At 38.6% G+C, this 20,886-nt stretch overlaps 1 protein-coding gene across 1 annotated transcript in view; it reads right to left on the bottom strand.

Moving 5' to 3' along the window:
- Nucleotides 1-13,846: 13,846 nt before the first annotated feature.
- ZFC3H1 (zinc finger C3H1-type containing) overlaps nt 13,847-20,886 on the bottom strand; it is a 51,466-nt gene continuing 44,426 nt past the window's right edge. The window contains exons 28-35 of the mRNA XM_045872954.3: nt 19,742-19,852; nt 19,353-19,457; nt 19,055-19,220; nt 17,868-17,968; nt 15,925-16,026; nt 15,256-15,295; nt 14,948-15,010; nt 13,847-14,819 (exon numbers count right to left, since the gene is read on the bottom strand). Of these exons, the coding sequence (XP_045728910.1) occupies nt 14,682-14,819; nt 14,948-15,010; nt 15,256-15,295; nt 15,925-16,026; nt 17,868-17,968; nt 19,055-19,220; nt 19,353-19,457; nt 19,742-19,852 (826 nt within the window). The 3' untranslated portion in view covers nt 13,847-14,681. The remainder of the gene's footprint in view (nt 14,820-14,947; nt 15,011-15,255; nt 15,296-15,924; nt 16,027-17,867; nt 17,969-19,054; nt 19,221-19,352; nt 19,458-19,741; nt 19,853-20,886) is intronic.

Raw genomic sequence — 20,886 nt, 5'->3', positions numbered from 1 at the left:
GATGAACCTCGGTGACCTGCCAAGGTCAAAACACTACGTAGCTAAAGCCTCAGACCTCATACTGCATTCAAAGAGCTCCAAGGAGTGGCATCCTTTCTCTCGGCCTGAGTTCTAAGGAAGTGAGAAATAAGAAAAAAATAAAGCAGATATGGATCAATCTGTCACTTTTTTTTTTAATAATACACTTAACATTGCAGGATGTGTCTTAAAAATCTCAGCAAGTGAGCTTTCTAGAATTAGCCATATTCTTTTTCCCAGACATGGGCAGCACTGGACGACCACGGCCTCCCCACATGGAGATCAGGTTTTCTATTGTTACTTCACGGAGCAGCAGAACTGATGGTTCCTGTGGACAGACTAGTTCCGAATTTTAAAAAAGAGAGGAAGAGGATTACACAAGCCGGCCAGATGCCCCTCCTGGACTTTCCGGTAAGATTTCTCTCTCTTACTCCCCTGAGAGAAGTAGGCTGAGAGGCCAGGATCATGACAGAAGAAAAAACTTCTCTACTGAGAAGTAATTATCAAGAAATACCTTTTTTTTTTTTTCAATTTCTAATAGCTATTATTTGAGTAGTGAATGTATTTTAAGGGTAAGTATGTCTGGAAAAGCCAGCTTGTAATAATAGTTAACTGTTTTGGAGGCTTGATTATGCCAGGCAGTGTTAGGTACTTTTTTTTTTTTCACATTGGGAGATTTTTATTTATTTTTTTTATTTTTATTTTTTTAAAGATTTTTTATTTATTTATTTGAGAAAGAGAGAATGAGAGAGAGAGCACATGAGAGGGGGGAGGGTCAGAGGGAGAAGCAGACTCCCTGCCAAGCAGGGAGCCCGATGCGGGACTCGATCCAGGGACTCCGGGATCATGACCTGAGCTGAAGGCAGTCGCTTAACCAACTGAGCCACCCAGGCGCCCGGGAGATTTTTATTAACTTAAATTGACATTGTTAATTTTGTCTGCCAAGTCCTTGGTGAATATAACTTTATTTGATACAAACCTACCGGTTCTTATCAATACCACAGGATCAAGAAGACTTACAGTAATCAGTGTTCTATAATGATTAAAACAATGTTCAAATAACAAGTTACTTCACTGACATACTTAAAAGAATATTCTGGGGAGTGTTTGAAAGCTCTTTTTATAAATAGTAATTGATATATTTAGATAGGTATTTGGTGTTGAAGATAAACACTTCTTATATAAAACATTGTTTTAATATATTGCTCTACTAATGAGACTAGTTATTAGATATAATATATTTCTAACAGTAAAGAATAAAGCTTTATTCTTTAGTGTTAGATAAAGTGTTATGTACTTTTATGTACAATACCTCATTTAATTAGGAGATAAGCCTATGAGATGGGTCTTGTTGTCATCTCCATTTTATAGATGAGGAAGCTGTAGTACAAAATTGTTGGTTGGTTTTTTTTAATTTTATTTTATAAGTAATCAACACTCAGTGTGGGGCTTGAACCTACTACCCTGAGATCTAGAGTCACATGCTTCTACCAGCTGAGCCAGCCAGGCACCCCACAAAGTTTTAACCGAACAAAGGTTTGATCACTTGCCTAATAAATAGTAAAGGTGGGTCTCAGAGCAATTTCTTTGAATAGCTGCACTAGTAATTTTCAAAGTGTGGTCGCTAGGAACTTAGAAATTAGTACTCTCAGGCCTCACTCCAGACCTAGGGAATGAGAAACTCTGGAGTCCATCAATCTGTGTTTTAACTGGCTTTCCAGGTGATTCTGATGCAGGCACACGGGCTCACGTGCAAGAACCACCACACTGTCCTGCCCACAGAAGCTAGGTCTTTAGCGGGAATTGAACTATCACTGCTAGGGCCAGGGAGAACAGGAGACAAAAGGGAAAGAAAAGTGGCTATCCCAAGTGTAGAGAAAAGGGGAGTGGTAGAGGCAGACAGGAGAAACTTTATTTCAAATTAAAGAAAAATGAGTGAAAATGTTGGCTAAAGCACTAAGAGCAATATTTATAAAACTCTATAAACATCTTCATCCTTTGTTTAACATTTGTCTACAAAGAATTTGTATAGTACGCATGAACTTAAGTCAATTATTTAGTAAACATGCACTGAGTGGTCACGTAGAGGAGGAATATAACAAAGTGATTGAGCATTCAGATTCTGAAGCCAGGTGGCCTGGGAGCAGATCCCGGCTCTAATGCTTAAGAGTGGGCAAGTTTCTTCACTTCCCTTTTCAGACTACTCACTACATAATGGGGTTAATAAAATACCCACAGTATACTACATCTGTCAACAAAGTTTATTTTCTAATTAACCATAAAAATCAAGAGTAAAATGGGGCACAAAACTATATTATTGGAAAAGTTGTTTTCATTGGAGGGATTTGCATGTTCATGTTTATCTGATACCTATCTGATTAAGTCCTCAAAGTTTAAATCTCCATTCCATAGTAGAAAAAGATCTTGCTTGACATTTTGGTCAAAACTTGCTCACCACTGAGAGGTTTATTGGAAGCCACAATAAGGAAATGGTCCACAAAAAAGAAGAAGAAAAAAAATACTCTCATATTTTTTTTACCCAAGGCTTTTGTCTTAACAAGAGCAGAATTGGCCCTCTGGGGTTTGGAGGGGCCTTTGATCTAAAGTAGACCAAATGTCATTGTTTCTGATTAACATAACTTTTATTTTCCAATGGAAAAATGAGAATTCTTGATGTGTTGCTTTGTTAGAATAATTAGAAAAAAGATTGTATAGCTGATTTTGCCTGCTACAATCTCCAGAATATCCAATTTTTCTTCTGAATACCTTTGTAATGAGAAATAAAGTTTAAATATTTGTCATGTGTGACTAGAGGCATGTATCCTCACCAAAATTTAGTGGAGATGGACAATAGCTCCTCTATACAATTTTTTTTCAATTTTAATAGTTTGTGGACGATGGGATGTAAAGTAAATTGGGTTGATCATATGCTTGGTCCAATGTAGGAGATTGCAGAAAGATGCACAGAGCTGATTAACAAGCAGGTGGCATCACCTGAAGCAAAAGGATGCAGTCTCATTCTAAAGAGAAATGATACCAAAGTGATAGAATTTTTTTTTTCTTATCTGCTGGCCTGCTGATAAGAGGAGTTGTAGAAGTTTCTCCATTTGGTTATACTCATCATTCACTGCTTCTTTGGCTCTAGATCAAAAAGGCCAACCTTTGATGTGGGAAGGTCATTACACATGACGAGTATGGCCTCTTTGGAGGAATCAGTTTGACTATTTTCAGGTAAAACATCCCTCCCCACTTTTTGATACAATTATGAATTAAATAACTGCTGGGACCACTCTGTGTCCAGATTTTTTGGAATGGGAAGGCTGTCTCGACTGAATAGGTCTTCTTTGCTTCCATATTCCCCTCTTTTCCCCATCCATTTGGGACTAAAATTCATTTGTGCTTGGATCAGTAGCTCTTGAAGTAGTTCAAACATGGGTGTGAGAGCTGTAAGTCATTTATCATCTGGGCTGCCTCCTCTCCATGAAGACTGAAGAGGCTCCTACCTGTACAAGCTGTACCCGGAGCTAGTGATGGGTTTCACTGCTCATTGGGAAGAACTTCCTCCACCACTGTAGCAGCCAGGCTCCAAGATGGCCCCTCAATGATCTTCACCTGCTGATATTCACACCCTTGGGTAATCCCCTCCCGTACTGTACCAAGGTTGGTCTGTGGGACCAATAGCATATGGCAGAAGTGATGGCATGTCATCTCCAATGTTAGGTTATAAAAGACTGCAACTTCCATGTTTTGGTGCCATCTCTCTGTCTCTGTCTCTGTGCATCTCTCTCTCACCCCTGGCTCACTCACTCCAGGGAAGCCAGCTGCCATGCAATGAAGCCACTCAGGCAGTCTGTGGAGACTTTCAAGTGGTGAGAAACCTAGGCTCGCAAACAACTATGTGAGCAAGCTTGGAAGTAGATCCTTCAGCTCTAGTTAGGCCTCAGATGACTGACTGAAGCCCTAGCCAACAGCTCGGTTCAACTTCTTATGGGACCCTGAGCCAAATCACCTAACCACCCAGCTAAGCCCTGATGGATTCCTGACCCAGAGGTACCATGATACAAAAGTTTGTTGTTATAAACTGCTTAGTTTGGGGGTAATTTGTTCCACAGCAATACATCACTAATACAATGTTCCTGTGAATAAACTAGAAATTATCTAACATTCACTTAAATTTCAAGAGCACTTAAAGATTTAAAATTTGCGGAGCCAGAATTATTCCTTATCATGTTTTAGAAAAAGAGTACTGATGACGATGCGCATCCGTGGTTAGTACTGTTTTCTGAAACCTGGTAGGTACACACCTCATAATGAGACAGAGCCTGAAGAAAACTATGCAACTCATAGCCACTATATTCCAGATATTTAAATAGATACTCCAATGATTTTGGACTACATTTCTTATTCTTTTGTATTTCAAAAAATAAAAACCCATGAATTTCTCTCTACCCTAGAGCAGTGCTTCTCAAATGTTAATGTACATAAAATCACCCTGGGATCTTATTATAATACAGATTCTAGTTCAGTAGGTCTGGGATGGGGCCTGAGATCCTGCATTTCTAATAAGTTACCAGATGTTCCTGATGCTGAAGATCTAGAAACACACTGAGGATTATTGTAGTATCTTTAGTACATTCCCCATGCTAGGGAACCCTCAACTGAAAAAGCCATGCTTTCTTTTCATCCCTTTGCAAGTGGCATCCCCATCCATCAGCACCATTTTGTTTCCAAGCCTTCATTAGAACTTCATTTTGCCAAATAAATATAGGTCCAAACTAACTTGACAATAATAATATAGATAATAGTAATTTACTTGGTTATTCCCCTTTCTTTGCCCCAATTTTGTTCTTCAGGTCTTCCTTACTCTCGGGAAGTTTTATCAAGTAATTAGACGCCCCCCCCCCCCCACACACACACACAAGCCTTCTTGTTATGCTGAACCGCTGCCCTACCCCACATTGCTGAGGCTTCTTCCTCAAACTGCCTCTGTAACCTCACATCTGCTCTGGCTAGCAAATGCTATTGAGTATTTCGTGTTCTAGGCACTGTTCTAAGCGCTTAACCTGTATGATCTTATTATGTATGATCTTATTATCCTTATGAGCCAAGTAAGATCAATACTAGTATTAATCTCATCTCACAAATGAAGAAATGTTGGCCTAAAGGAGTTAAGTGACCTTTCCCAAGGTCACATAGCCCGGTGTTGAATTCAGAGTACCAGGATCTTAAGCACTAAGCCATACTTTTCTCTCTGAAGAGTCTGTCTTCTTTTCTCAGCCTTAGTCCCTACATCTCTAAATATGCAACTCTCTGGCTATCCATTCTTCCAGACCCCTCAACTTCAACATAAAGTTACTACTTAAGTTGCTTTATTCATGTGGCTGTGAACTTATTCCATTTTCTGTCCTCAGTGTCTTAGTCAGTGATGCTACTTATGCTCTTCAGGCACAGGTCCACAGGTGCTCAGCTGAATTCGGTTAACCTACTGTGTTGTCAGAGGACAAGAACGTCTACTGAATCTCAGAAGCTCATTTTAAAAAGGTGTGGGGAATGGGGGGAGGGAAGGTTGGTGGTTGATGAGAATGAAAATTTTTAAATACTTGAAAAATCCAGGAGTATCTGGTTTCAGGCACAGTGAATCCTGTAGCCACCACGAATAGCTCTTTCCACCCTCAGCTCTGACTTCCTCTTGGGCCTCACTCCCAGTGGGCCTTCAAAGTGCTGTGGTGAGGTAGCTATCATAGCTCCAGGCTTACGTTCTACTAGCTTGGTAACAAAAAGAAAGATCTTTTCTCAATAATTCCCTCAAAGGCTCCAAGACTGCTTCTCAGTGGACCAGCTAAATTCACATTACACTTTCAGTTGCCAGTTAAGGGCATGCACTCAGGAGCTAACTTCCTGGGTTTGTCATTTACTGTGTTGGTGACTTAGTTACTTAACTTCTCTTGACTCTATTTATCATCTGCAAAATGGGGATTATAACAATATTTCATCGGGTTGTTGTGAGAATTTAAATAAGTTCATAAACCTCAAACACTTAACAGAGTAAGGCCTCAGTTAAGCATTAGTGCTTATTGAATGCCCATCCCTGAACCTACATTGACCAGCCAACTCGGGGAAATGCACTTTCTGCTTTTCTATACCAAACTATAGAGATTTATAGAGTAGGACTATAGAACTGGAAGGGATTTTAGTGGTTTGCCATTAGACAGTTTTTGCCATCAGAAAGTCACTAACCTCATCCTATAGTCTGTTTACTCTTTCATGGTGGTGTGGCAGAGATGCTCAGCTATCCCCAAATATGTATCCCAGCCTCCCTTGAAGTGGCCAAGCATCTATGTTCTAAACATTGAGACAGAAGCAGATGTGGTTACATTCAGCTTCTGGGAAGTACTCTTAAGAGAGGAAGTTTGTTTTCCTTGTTCTTCTTCCCTGTTAAATGCAATGTGAACAAAAGGGCTGGGACTGGAAAAGCCACCTTGAATCAAGACCACCACCCAGAGTGCTGCTGCAGTTTAGAAAAAGGACCACGTTGTCATAGAACTTGGGGTCCAGCTGGTCCCTTTGTGTGAATTAAAAAAGGTCCTCCTTCCTCCAGGCTGACTCTGCCAGTGCCCTAGGATGCTTGGTAAGCTGATCATGGGCTTAATAGCAACCCCTAATATTTCAGCCTTTTGGCCACGTGCAGAATTACATGCGGCAGCCCTCTTGAGAACGGAAATCACACAGGACAGAGCAACAAGACGGAAGGCGCCTAAGACTCTATCGCCATGGAGTGCCACACCAGTCAGCCTGTCTCCTTACTTGGATTTTTACTTAAGAAACTTCTTTGTTTAAGCCACTGCTATTTTCATTTTTGTCAGTCCTGACATAGAAGACTTGTTTGCAACATAGTGAAAGCCCTGGATTTTATTCTTGGCTACTTGACTCATACTTTTTATTCCCCCCCACTACGTCACATTGCTTTTATTCAGTACCACATTAACCAATAGCCAGAAGTGAATGCTACCAATTACCCTCTGTTATACAGTCTCTGACTTTTTTTCTCTTTCTACCACTGGGACCAGAGCTTCCACCAGGATTGGGTTCATTATAGTAGAGAGTAAAATTATCGTTAAAGAAAAAAACAATTCCCTTCTCTTTAAAGTATGTTCCTGGAGGGCTGTCTTCCAACTTGGGGATCATGCAGACTCTTGCCTGATTAGGTCATTTTATTACTCCTGGCCTGCAAGTAAGCTGAAACTGGTCACTACTGCCATGCCCTTCATAGGCAACTCCAATAACGAGTGGAAGGTGGCTAGGATTATCGGCTAACTCTCTATACTTAAATTAGCAATGAATACGCTTTCTACACCCATCAAGAAGTGAGAACAGGATCCTGAATGGAGTAGTCTGTATCTTCCATTACACCACCAAAAAAAGCCTACCTAGCATGCTGAGAAACCTCAGAACGGGTAACAGACAGGATCTTCATCTTGATCTCTTCTGACTTAACCTGAAGACTATCTGCTAATGAAGTTTTACCTGTTATTTCGGGCAGTAACACCACTGAATTTAAATGGTAGTGCTTTCTTTTGTGTTTCTTAGAGATAGCAGCTAACTCATGCTTGAATATTTGTATGGTCATTGCTCCAACGGACAGTAATGAAATAATTCCCCCCCAAAAGCAAATTTATTTTGTAGTATCTCTTTGCCTTCAAAATTTTGGATAATGGTCCCAAACTCAAAATATTACTCTCATTTTTAAAAGGTAAGTTCTACTATATAATTTCTCAACACTCCTGAGGTAAATGCACATATTTCCATATTTTGTATATGTGGAAACAGACACGAAGCAATGAAACAAGCTGTCACGATTACACAGCTAGTTAATGGTGGAGCTAAATCACATCCAGATCTTTTAGATACATGCTTTTTTCATTACTCACATTGGTTCATACTCCTGAAACTATTTCTTTGTAGCTCCATTTCGACCAGCATGAAATGCCAAATCTATCCACAGGCAGTCTCATAATTTTGAGTGTATGATGTGCTAAGTTGAGTGTTTGTTTTGGCCTTGGCAACAGATGTTCTGATTACCTCCATTAACGCAGACAGCTCACCAGTTCTCTATCACTCTTCCTAATTGGTTGAGCTCCCTTAGGCTACTGGCTATCATTCTCTTTCATAATACTTACATCACTAGGTAAGAACATTTGCAAGATTTAATTTGCTTGACTGACCAAACAATATTGTAACCCCCCCCTTGGTTTTGGCTGAAGTTGATAATCTTGAAGTTTTTAAATTACCAAGTTAAGGTCAAGTGCAGTATTTTCTTTTAGATCAGCTGTGCAAACAGTTTTCTTGTTGGGTTTAGGCTTTTACTTCATAGATGGCCCTTTGAAGAGTCCCATTCATTTATATTTTGGGTGGCCCCCCAAATTTATTAACATCTTCCATAAAAGTAAAATATTTGTTATTCTATGGTGTTTGTGATACAACTGACTCACACATTCTTAATATTCTATTCGCTGTCTTCTGTGCAGTAAGTTGTACTTTTAAACTGAGGAAAAAATTCCGGCCCACCAGCACTCACAGCAAAGTCACATCACTTAAGACCAATCATATTTGCCTCAGATATTGCGGATCTTCTGCTTTCTTGATGAAAACCTGGAAGCCCATTCCTTCTAAGCTCATGTAAGATTTTTTGCTCCCCAGCTGAACTATTTCATTCCTGGCATTACTGAGTTCCACATTGTCTGAAACCTTTGTGTCGGGCTAAAATGTGTCATTTGGAGAAATCAGTTTAAAATATTGAAAGCTTGGCTATCTCCAAGTACTTTATAGAGAGAAAAATAGTCTTAAGTCTTAAAGAGAGTCATGGAACAGAACTTTGTAGCCTTGACTGGGATTGATACAGGGCTCTGCAGCATCTGCAGATACTAGGAAATGTTCAGAGTAGCATTTCATTCATGCATTACGGAAGGAGTTAGGGGGAAAAAAAGAAAAAAGGAAACCAGTTGCAGCAGTTTTAATTCCAATCGGACTCTCCACATCAAGGCTGTTTAGATTGGGCCTGATAAAACTGACTTCTATTCAGCATGTTCATGTGGATTTGGAAGCACAACATGCCCCAAGATGGACAGATGCGGCTGGTATGCAGTTTTACACATCCTACCTGTTGTCATGTCTAATAGCCAGTTGTGAATAAATTAGTACAAAGTCGAAGCAGCTTTTTAGGAAGTTTTAAAAAATGCACAGGTTTTGGGGCACCTGGGCGGCTCAGTCGGTTAAGCATCTGCCTTTGGCTCAGGTCATGATCCCAGGGTCCTGGGATCGAGCCCCACATCGGGCTCCTTGCTCAGCAGGGAGTCTGCTTCTCCCTCTCCCTCTTGCTGCTCCCCCTGCTAGTACTCTTCAAATAAATAAAATCTTTAAAAAATGCATGTTTCTAAACGTGCAAACCCTTCTTTAATACTCAGGTGTAAGTAGCATGTAATTTTCAAAAAATATTATTGGCCTCAACTTTTCCTATTTTATGACTTTGCCGATAATTCACTTCCATCCAGGAAGACTTTCCCAAACTTTCCCAGCCCAAACTTGGTGCCCTTTCGAAATACTTCCTTGGGGGTCACCTGGGTCGCTCAGTCGGTCTCAGGTCATGATCTCGGGGTCCTGGGATGGAGTCCCATGTCGGGCTCCCTGCTCAGTGGGGAGCCTGCTTCTCCCTTTCCCTCTGCTCCACCTCCTCCCCCATGCTCTCATGTAAGTAAAATCTTAAAAAAAAAAAAAAAAAGCTTCCTTGGCACATACTCTTTGTTGTTAGGTTCAGTGGCCTCTTTTTTCATCTTTGTATATCTAGCACAAAGCTCAAATTCATTTTTTTTAAAGATTTTATTTATTTTGGGGGGGCAGGAGGAGAGTACAAAGGTAGAGTGAGAGGAAGAAGCAAACTCCCCACTGAGCAAAGAGCCCGATGTGGGGCTTGATGCCAGGACACTGAGATCATGACCTGAGCAGAAGGCAGACGCTTAACCGACTGAGCCACCCAGGTGCCCCTCAAATTGATTCTGAAATGAAAAAAATGTGATTCTGTTCTGTGGGGTCTCTGAAAACTTGTGTGGTCCCTCTTGTGAAGATCAAATGAAGAATGGAGACAAATTCTACATCCATTTTACCATAATGAAGGACAGACACAGCTTCCTTTTACCTCAAAGATGTCAGAGAAAAAAAATGAGAAACTCTTCACATTTATTGCAGACACCTCAATCAAGTAGTACTTACAATGTATAGCATAACTATTACTGAGAAGGCTATGTGAGTGGGGGTGGGCCATGGTAATGAAGGCAGGGCAGCATGTCCTTACATGGCTGTCCACTGGCCCCCAAAATAATAAATGCACAACTGAAGAATACCTGCAGAAAGTGAGGGGACTTTTTGGTGGTAAATGGAATACAGCCCTAAAAAAATAAAAGAAAAAACTCTTTTCCAGCTCAGCTCTACCACCTACATTAAGTACCACAGCTCGGAAAGACATAGACCCAACTGTGAAATTGTGAGGTGGACAAAAAAAGAAACAATGTCAAGAATGTTCCTTGGAAGTCTGCCTTTACTTGAACACTTCTTATTCCAAAATGCTCTGTATAATTACTGTTAATTTGTACTGAGGGGCAATGATACATTTGCAGGCATAATACTCAAACTTAAAAGGTTACTAAAATTGTATTTCCCCATTCTTCCCTCACACTAATGTTAAAGCACAGATCTGAAAACAGACTAAGGAAATTATGACTTATCTGCGAACACATGACAGCTTTAAGCAAGAATATTGGCCCTGCTTTGTATTACAGCCATATGTTCCTACTTTTTCAACCTTGAAAAACAAATATTTGAACTACAATCTTCAATAAAGTCTCTCTACATTTGTTGTCAGTCTTAATCACCTTTTGCTTGTCTGCTTAGAGCCTTTAGCTCTTAGATGTTGCACCTGGAGATTCTTGCTTGCTTTATGATGTAGGTTTATATGCCCTTTAATTGAAAGCAAACCGCCTTAGATAATCCAGTGACAACAATGTTACAAGGTCCACTTTCCGTTAAAAGGCAAATAGAAATATTAGGCTGTTCTCTAAAATGAAGGAAAACACATAAAAATACACCGCAATCTGCCACACCACTTCCTTTATCAGAGATAAAACCCCAAAGCCTAAAATGCCTCTTTTGTATTCCACCCCCTGGTGGGAGTAAGGGAGTGCAAAGAACGGCAGTTCTCGATGACTGACCTTGCCTCGCTATATGCCACTTCTCTGCCCAGACTTTAAGTCATACAGCATGTGAAATAGCATATTTACCCTACCACAGTAACTTTATCAACTTTAACCCTGTTTTAATATTCTAATTATTTTATGTTGAAAGCACCTAATTAAAAAAACAGGTAAAAATGAATATGGAAGGATGACCAAAACATATACATGTAACTCACTTGTAAGCAGTGCTTTTTTTTTTTTTTTTTTTGAGGTTAAATTTGTAAAATGACAGGAAGGGTGACTAAGAGAGTATCTTAAAGGGCGCCTGGGTGGCTCAGATGGTTAAGCGTCTGCCTACGGCTCAGGTCATGATCTCAGGGTCCTGGGATCGAGTCCCGCATCGGGCTCCCTGCTCCTTGGGAGCCTGCTTCTCCCTCTGCCTCTCTCTCTCTCTGTCATGAATAAATAAATAAAATCTTTAAAAAAAAGAGAGTATCTTAAAAGCAATAAAATTTCTGGGGTGCCTGGGTGGCTCAGTCGTTAAGCGTCTGCCTTCGGCTCAGGTCTTGATCCCAGGGTCCTGGGATTGAGCCCCGCATTGGGCTCCCTGCTCCACAGGAAGCCTACTTCTCCCTCTCCCACTCCCCCTGCTTGTGTTCCCTCTCTCGCTGTGCCTCCGTCAAAAAATAAAATCTTAAAATAAATAAATAAAAGCAATAAAATTTCTATAAAATAGCTTCTTGATTTTATTTATTTAAAATACTTTATTTTTTTATTTTTCTTAAGTAAACTCCACCCCAATGTGGGGCTTGAACTCACAAACCCGAGATCAAGAGTCACATGCTCTACTGACTGAGCCAGCCAGGCGCCCCAAGCTTTTTGATTTTAAATAGCAATATGACAACTGATCAAAAAGGAAACAGCTACATATGCTAGGTCCTCTACCTGCATGACTAAGCACAATATGTGATGGTGACCCCTGGAGTTGTTACAGTGTATAGCCTGCATGGCTGGACCTTGGAGCTGATGCACCAAAGCATTTTTTTTTCCCCCCAGGGAGAGAGAGTTAGGGGGAGAGGGGCAAAGGGAAAGGGAGAGAAAATAATAAGCAGGCTCTTAGCCCAGTGCAGAGCTTGACACTGGGCTTGATCTCATGACCCTGAGATCATGACCTGAGCCAAAATCAAGAGTCTTGGTCACTCAACTGACTGAGCCACCCAGGCACCCCCAAAGTATACTTTTTTTTTTCTTTTTCAGAGAGAGGGAGACAGAAAGAAAGAGAGACAGCGAGCACAAGCAGGGGGGGAGGAACAGAGGGAGAGGGAGAAGCAGACTCCCCACTGAGCAGGGAGCCCAACACAAGGCTCAATCCCAGGACCCTGGGATCATGACCTGAGCTGAAGGCAGATGCTTAACCTACTGAGCCACCCAGGAGCCCACAAAGTATTCCTTTTTAAAAAAGATGTAAAAGTTACTGCTGATCAATTGTTAATGCAACAAATGGTAAGTTTAAGAATATACAGAGGTTCAGGGCGCCTGGGTGGCTCAGTCGTTAAGCGTCTGCCTTCGGCTCAGGTCATGATCCCAGAGTCCTGGGATCGAGCCCTATATCGGGCTCCCTGCTCTGTGGGAAGCCTGCTTCTCCCTCTCCCACTCCCCCTGCTTGTGTTCCCTCTCTCACTGTGTCCTCCTCTGTCAAATAAATAAAGTCTTAAAAAAAAAAGAATATACAGAAGTTCAAAACTTATTAGCACTGTCTCAAAAAACACTACTGAGACACTTAAAGCTATTAACATCAAAACTGTTACACTATGAGGTAACAGACTGGAAAAATTTTTCTAAGGACCTAACAATGGTTTTCAAATAATAGAGCAGGAAAAGCTTTCAAGGTTAAATAGCTAAATGCATAAAAATGGAAGAATATGATCTTCTACCCAAATTTCTTTGGTTTTAGAGAAAAATCAATCAGCCTCTTTTTGATTTAACGAAAAACACTAGCCAAGTAGGTTTCATTCCTGACCTCACCCAACAGCACCTACTAGCCAAATATGCACCATCTGGTAGGCACATAGTGGGGCCTCAAAACATGGTTTTATTTTGACTAAGCATTATACAAATGTACAGATGTACAAATTTGCCTACTATTTCATGGGGGCTACTGCTCTGTCTCCCCCAACAGTTAGATTGAATTGTGGCTATAAAACCAGATTTGTGAAAGTGTGTGTGGTGTGTTTGTGTGTGTCATTAACCAATTTTCTACCAGGTGCAAACCACTGACTATAGACTGGGAAAAAAAAAAGTGCAAGGTCTTCTTTATATGTGGTCATACTGATATTGAACATAAGACAGCCTGTCACTAAGCAAATCATTCAAACTACAGTTGGGAGATACTTTCTAAACACTGGGTCTTGAGAACGAGGGATTTAATGGTAATGCAAACCTATGTGTTCACTGTCCTCAAAATAGAAGGGGAACCTATCTTGTGAATTAAAAAGTCACTAAACTTTTTATAGGAAAGGTTAGGATATAGTTACAGGGAAAATCCGTATCTCCTACTTCAACCCTTTCCCACCAGTGTGAAAAGTGAATAAAGACAGCAACATTTTTTAAAAAGTTAACTTATATTAAAAATATTTTGTTTATAAACAATTTTAATACTACAAAGTAGTATTTCAATACAAAGCAGTTCGAATATTAACTGTTCTTTAAACTGTTAAACTTTATTATAAATTAAAATTTCTTTACAAAAAAATTGCACATAATATTTGACCACTCTTAGGTTCTGATGCACTGGCATTTGCAATAGTTTCTTTAATCTTCAAGTTAAACAGTCTCGGCAAGGAGTCCAGAACGTAGAAAGGGCAATAAACAACCCTGTTAGAGCATTCAAGTGCAACTAGCAGACTTGTGGCCATGGCAGTTACACTTTCCTTAAGATGGACTGCTTAAGTTTTAATCCTGAAATGAAGAATCTCAAAAGGTTTAAAGAAGAAGAACTAAAAGGGACTGCCTGCATTTTACTTGTAAACACAGCCCTGGAAATTAAATCCCAAACAAGAATCTCTCAGGCATCAGAGAGTGTCAAGTGAATCAGGAATAGCACAACATAAAGAAAGGGGGAAAAGTAAAAAATAAAAACAAAAACAAAGCAAAATTAAAATAAATGTCAGTCACTTTGAGGAACTATACTTACGTACATGATGTTATGAGAATCTGGCAGGGCCCAGAAGTAGGCCAAACAGGAAGTTCATTTATCCAACCGAAGAGGGTCATGTTCATTGCTTCCGGTTTTGAGGATAGGATATTGTAGGGGACTTGATATGATCAGTAATGCTTGTCTGCCTTACGCAGACCTTAGCCAGGGATCAGCCTAATCTTGAAGGATCATTCAAATAATTTTGGCAATTATTATAAGGACTTAGAACTGACTGCACCCAGTGTTCAGTGATTCTTGCTTTCTGTTTTGTAACTGTTTAAATTTAAGAGCTCATTTAGGCTGACTCCAATCTCTTGGCACTTGGAAACTAGTTTTCTCAGGTTATCAGTTTTACCTCCTTCTGATGCTTCAAACAAGAGTTGCTGTAAAAGACAGGGAAGCACAGAAGTAAGACTTAGCTAGATTTTGAGCATCACCACATCAATGGATATGGCACATGCAGAAAATTTATAGGAAAACTTCAAGATGAATAAAAGATAAAAAGCATTACATCTTTCCACAGTGATGCACAAAGAGGTAACTTCTGTAAGGCTCTCTGATATAAACGGTGGACCTATAAGATAGATATACACACAATTCCATCAGGAAACATGATAAAAAACATGTTTATAATCCTAATTATTTCACTGGGACCTCATAATATACAAAATGGTTACACTGGGTTTTCAAGTTTCCAAACATTTAGAGCTCTTAGCACATAAACATTTATGTTTTAATCCTTTTAAACGGAGAAGTCAACAAAAGGGGCTGACAGCTTAAAAACAAAGTGACCCATCTGATAAATCAATCATAACTTACCTCTCTTTGTCCCTTTAGCACAATCTCAGCAGCAATGGCTCTAAGAAAAAAAAAGGAATATAGAAAGGGGAGAAGACAAATTTATATATCTTTGAACGAAATGAGATACTACCACTGGCAGAATACTGACTGTGGGAATCTGAGTACAAAACTTCCTGAAAGTAACAGGCTAAACTTCCAAGGAGGGTAACCTATAGTGAAAAGAAAAATTCAACAATTTTTATCAACTTTACAAGAATTAAGCAGACCAGTGTTTTGAAAATAAATAACGTTCGTAAAAAATACTCATAATTACTAGTAAAAACACCTGGCACTAATAATACCTTTAAAAGAAAGAAGACATCAATCTGTAAGAGGGGGAAAACCCCACATTTAAAAAAAAGATGGTCTTAAAATGTGTATAACAGATTTGTTTGATAACAGTACTGTTATCTAAATGTTCTGCTTCAAAAAAAATTAAAACTCCATCCATTCTGCTTTTAGAAGCAATTGTTAGTGAGCACGCCCTTACTCTCAGTAGAAAAGCTCAGCAAGTGCCAAAAATAAATCTAAATTAGAGCTCTGTCCAGGAAAAAAAAAAAAAGATGTCATTTCAGATTTACCTGTCTGGAGCAAACCTTACAAATAAAAGCAATAGCTATAAAAACATGTACATGATTGCTGCATTACATTTTCCAGGTGGCCAGGCATGTTGGAATATTATATGTAAACATCTTGGCTTGAAGTTTCAGAATCTGAACATTGCTTTCTTCCCATTCATGTTGAAGTAGCCTGCAAAGTACATTCAGGAAAATGAACAAAGCATTGCAAGTGTAGGGAACCCCAAATGTGCTCTATGAGCAGAATGTTTGATGAGGTATAATTTTTGATCAGTTAAATTCCCTCAAGGCTATTCAGCAAGTGATTGTAAATGCCTCTTACAAAAACTGCCCTGGGAAAGGAATAGGCAAACTAGTAAGATGCCCAGTCAAGGCCCATGCCACATTCAACAGACTAAAATAGGTCTACATATTCTTATTAAAGCACTCACTCCATGCGCTCCCTCCCCCAAATTTTTGAAAATAATGACTTGATATATTAATATAATTTCCTTGTATTTTTCTGTCTTTATTAAACAGAGTAGATGAAATATGAATGTTTCTTGGGTTAAAATGTAAGTACAGTGACTAATTATTAAGTTCTCTATTCTGGAAAAAAAAAAAAAAAAAGACAAGAATGACCACAAGGAAATAACTATCAAAACACAGCAAGTGGAGCTCTATCATCAAAACCAACAATTAAACTACCTGTATTCCTAAATGCCTATCCTAACAGATACTAGTCAAAATATGACATTTTCTGTTTTTCATGTTTTACCAAAGGTGATGCTTTATTTTTTTAAAAGATTTTGTTTATTTGAGAGATAGAGAGCACGTCAGAGCGCGAGCCGGGGGAAGGGCAGAGGGAGAGGGAGAAGCAGACTCCCCGCTGAGCAGGGAGCCCGACACAGGGTTCAATCCCAGGACCCTGGGATCATGACCTGAGCCAAAGGTAGATGCTTAACTGACTGAGCCACTCAGGCTCCCCAAAGGTGATGTTTTATAATAGAAATTTCTGTATTAGCTTCTGCAGACTGGAATGCTTACTAAGAATTTTTATTATGAAACACTATTTTTGTCATAGCCTTAAGCCTTTAAATTTTTTTCAATCTCATACCATTTTCCCACATACATGCTAAATGGAATGGAAATACTTTAAAACACAAAGAAATATTTGATAAATATTTTAGGTACCTTATGATCCACAAAACAAACTTAGAAACATGACACAACTGATGCAGTGGGAGTGACTGCACAAGCAGAAGCCAAAGCATTAGCATGGAGGGTACCATTTTGAATTAAAATGCACAATTCTTGAGGGTGAGAATAAGTTTACTCTGTCAGAGCAGAGAAACTACAAAGAAATGCTCAGAAGTCTCCCTCTAATTCAATGTATGAAATCCCTAGATAAGTGTTTCTCAAATGTATTTGAGGGCTCAAGCTCAGGAATCTATATTTTATTTAGTTAATTGATTTTTAAAGCAGCCTCTATGCCCAATGTAGGGTTTGAACTCTCGACCTCTGAGGATCAAGAGTCACAAGCTCTACCAACTGAGCCAGCCAGAGGCCCCCAGGAATCTGTATTTTAAATGAGCATCCCAGGAGACTCTGATGCATGATAATACTTGAGAATGACTGACATACATGAAAACAAATCATAGTAACCAAAATATATATAGTTGGCTGCTATCTCCATTAACACTTTACAAACCTTTTAAGTAATATTCCTTTGCTATGTAAAAAATGCTTACTACTTATAATGCATGTGCTAAGGACAGATGGTATGTGCTTAGGGAATGCAGATAACTTTACTTGAATCATAGGCCCCTTATAATGTAGTTTTCTGAAGTGACCAGATTTTTATACTGACTTTTACATGAATAGCTGTATATTGCTTAACAACTCTGAAATTGAAGTAGTATGTATCAAATGAGAAAATGCTAAAGAACAGACAACTCTTATCAAGTTTTTAAAAAATAATTTTATATGAAGCGCTATTGGGCTGAGACCAAAAATAATTTTATTTTTTCTTACCTCAGTGCAAGTCCAGAATTAGTTGGCATAATTGAGCAAAACCGTTCCAAGGTTTTGGAATGCTGAGTCTTTGGAACACAGCTCAAATAAAAGAAAATAACCTGTAAAGGTTGAGGGGGGGGAAAATGAATGCAACAAAATGTGAAATCCAATTACCTATGTGTTTTAATGAGAAAACCAAAATGGTCTTTAAAAGACATGAATGTATAAATTATAATAATGTATGATGCTGTGAGTTACAGTTCCTACCATTAATTATATTAGTGACTTTCCAAATATGAATTAGGAAATATGATCTAGTGATGACAGCCATGGACTGAGAACACTGACTACTAGAAGCCAGGAGTCTGGGTTTACATTCCTGAGTCTACCTTTACTTGCTGTATAGCTGGGCAAGTCATAGGACTAATAATACCTGCCACATCTTGCTCATGGAATGCCCGTGTGTAAATGACTTAATGTCCATAAAGTGGTTTGAGATCCTGGGATAAAGAATGGCATAGAAGTACAAAGCATAGTAATTGGTTATCCTGATTAGCAACAAAACCATCCCACCGAAAAATAAAATAAAATACATATATGTTTTAGTCTACATGGAGCTCTAACAGGAGCTTTTAGCCTACATGCACTAAATGAAAGGGGTCTCTGAAAATAAACTAAACCAAACCTGTGCTTCCTTTCCTATAAGAAAATAACCTTATAAATATATCATTAGTCATATTCTACTATTAAAATTCTAAACAGCGTGTAATTTCAGCTTTCTTATGCCCTATGTATAGCTAATATTCACTTGAGAAAATAGTAACCAAAAAAAGTATCTACACTGTACATTATGGAATTTTTCATTGAGTAAAATTTCCAACTTATCATGCAAAGCATTACAGATATTATTATAATTACTTCTTTCGATCTTTCTTCTTTAATATGTCTTAAACCTTAACATCACTTCAATTGTACTTCAATGCTAAATTTTCTTAAATATATCAATATGCACATTTTACTTTAACTTAAAAGGGCTCTGTTCCTAGATTTAAGTCATAAGTAGGAAACACGGTGAAGAGTAACAGTAAATGCTACAAAAGTGGTCCTAAGAAAAGCTCTCTTGATATAAAACAAGAGTTTTGCTGTCATTTTTTAAGTCCCCTTCTTTTGCAAATATCTAAAGAAGAAAAGTTTTAAGTTCTTACCCTATTATGAAATTCATAGTTGGACCAGTAATCAGCACTGCTAAAAGGAATGGGGTATCGGGCAGGGACTGTAACCAAACATCTATTCACTAAATCAGTAAAAAATTTGAATTCTTGGACTTTGTTTCTGGATCCAGCAGCTCTATTATTGGCAAAGACAAGATAACTGCCAAAAGAAAAATATTATAATTTAGAATAATTAAGGCAGTGTTTTTCTCACTCAGAAAGGTGATCACCCCTTTCCCCGCCATATCCCTTTATTCCAAATCCCATTCTTATTAAGAGGAACTAAACTTACTCCATCCAAATCTTCTGCACTGTATCAGATCTCATGGCCACCCCTAATGCTGCCTCATATGCCTCCACTGTCTCTTTAATACTTGATTGAAGAGGATGACAAAGGCTGTTTAAAAAATGAAGGAAAACACTGTATGTCTACAGCTCAATTCAATTAGGTAAAGGAATGACAAAGTATTATTTTAAACATTACAGATATTATTACAATGGAATCCTTCTTCTGAGGTTTCTTCTATAATAATGTATTCTTCTATAACAACCTTAGCATCCCTTCAATTTTGCTTCATTGACTTTAACATCAAATTAGTTTTAATACAGTATAATTCAGTAATAAATAACAAGTGCAAGTCTAATATGCAGTACTTCTTTCCACAGTAGATAATGTCTCACCAGTAAATCAGCCACAAATAAGGAACTTGGTAGTTAAACAACTCATCATCAAAATTCCCTTTACATAAACGGGCTGGAATGTCAAGTGGTCCTGGTATATTTAAAAGATACCTGAAACAAAACAAAACCAAACCTCTGTTTGAAATTATGCCTATGCACACATGGATTACTAATACTTAAGAAAAACAAAAACAAAACAAAACAAAACACCTCTGCTTGAACCTGAATGTCTTTGAAATACTTTGAGTCTTGAGACTGTGTTCACATGTATAACCGTACTGCTTTGGTCACATCTCTAGCATCACACAGTCTATTCTTTTATACCTACACGAGTAACTCCTCTTCAAAATGAATTTATTCTATCCCCCAAATTAAACAAACCCCATAATCATCTAATTAAAGCTAATTAAAAACAGAGAACAAATGGGATTACCATGTCTCTAAAATTTTCCCACAAAATCTATACTTTCTTGTAAAAACAAAAAGTTCTTTAAGAGTTATAAAACTTGACATCTGAAAACAATCTCTTTCTCATTTACATACATACACATACATAGCATTATAGGTTTCATTTTAGATATGATATCTAAGTATATTCTGTAACACACTAGTCTATAAGGCACTTATCAAAAGAGGACCATGATCAAATAAGATTGGGAAATACTGAAAATTACAGCCCTCTCTTAAAAAGCCACAGTGGGATATTTAATAGGATATTAAAGACTCTATAAAGTCAATCAGTAAAGAAATCTATTTGACTCTAATTTAGGTTTCTCCCCAATATATCTGAATTTGTGTGTACAACATTTACCAACATCTGCAAGAGTAATGTTTTTATTTTTTTATTTTATTTTCTATTTTTTTTAAGATTTTATTTATTTATTTGACAGAGACACAGCAAGAGAGGGAACACAGCAGGGGGAGTGGGAGAGGAAGAGGGAGAAGCAGGCCTCCTGCTGAGCAGGGAGCCCCACACGGGGCTCGATCCCAGGACCCAGGGATCATGACCCGAGCCGAAGGCAGATGCTCAACGAATGAGCCACCCAGGCGCCCCAAGAGTAACGTTTTTAAAGGAAATACAGTGATCTCTTGGATTTAAAAATTATTTCAAGGAACTAAGTTTTAATGGATTACAGAAGTTGTAT

This window comes from Mirounga angustirostris, unplaced genomic scaffold (genome assembly GCF_029215605.1).
Source record: "Mirounga angustirostris isolate CCGP_5_RB_7025 unplaced genomic scaffold, mMirAng1.0.hap1 SCAF_5, whole genome shotgun sequence".
Lineage (NCBI taxonomy): Eukaryota > Metazoa > Chordata > Mammalia > Carnivora > Phocidae > Mirounga > Mirounga angustirostris.
Note: the sequence above shows the minus strand (reverse complement) of the source record. Positions and strands in the feature narration are given on the sequence as shown.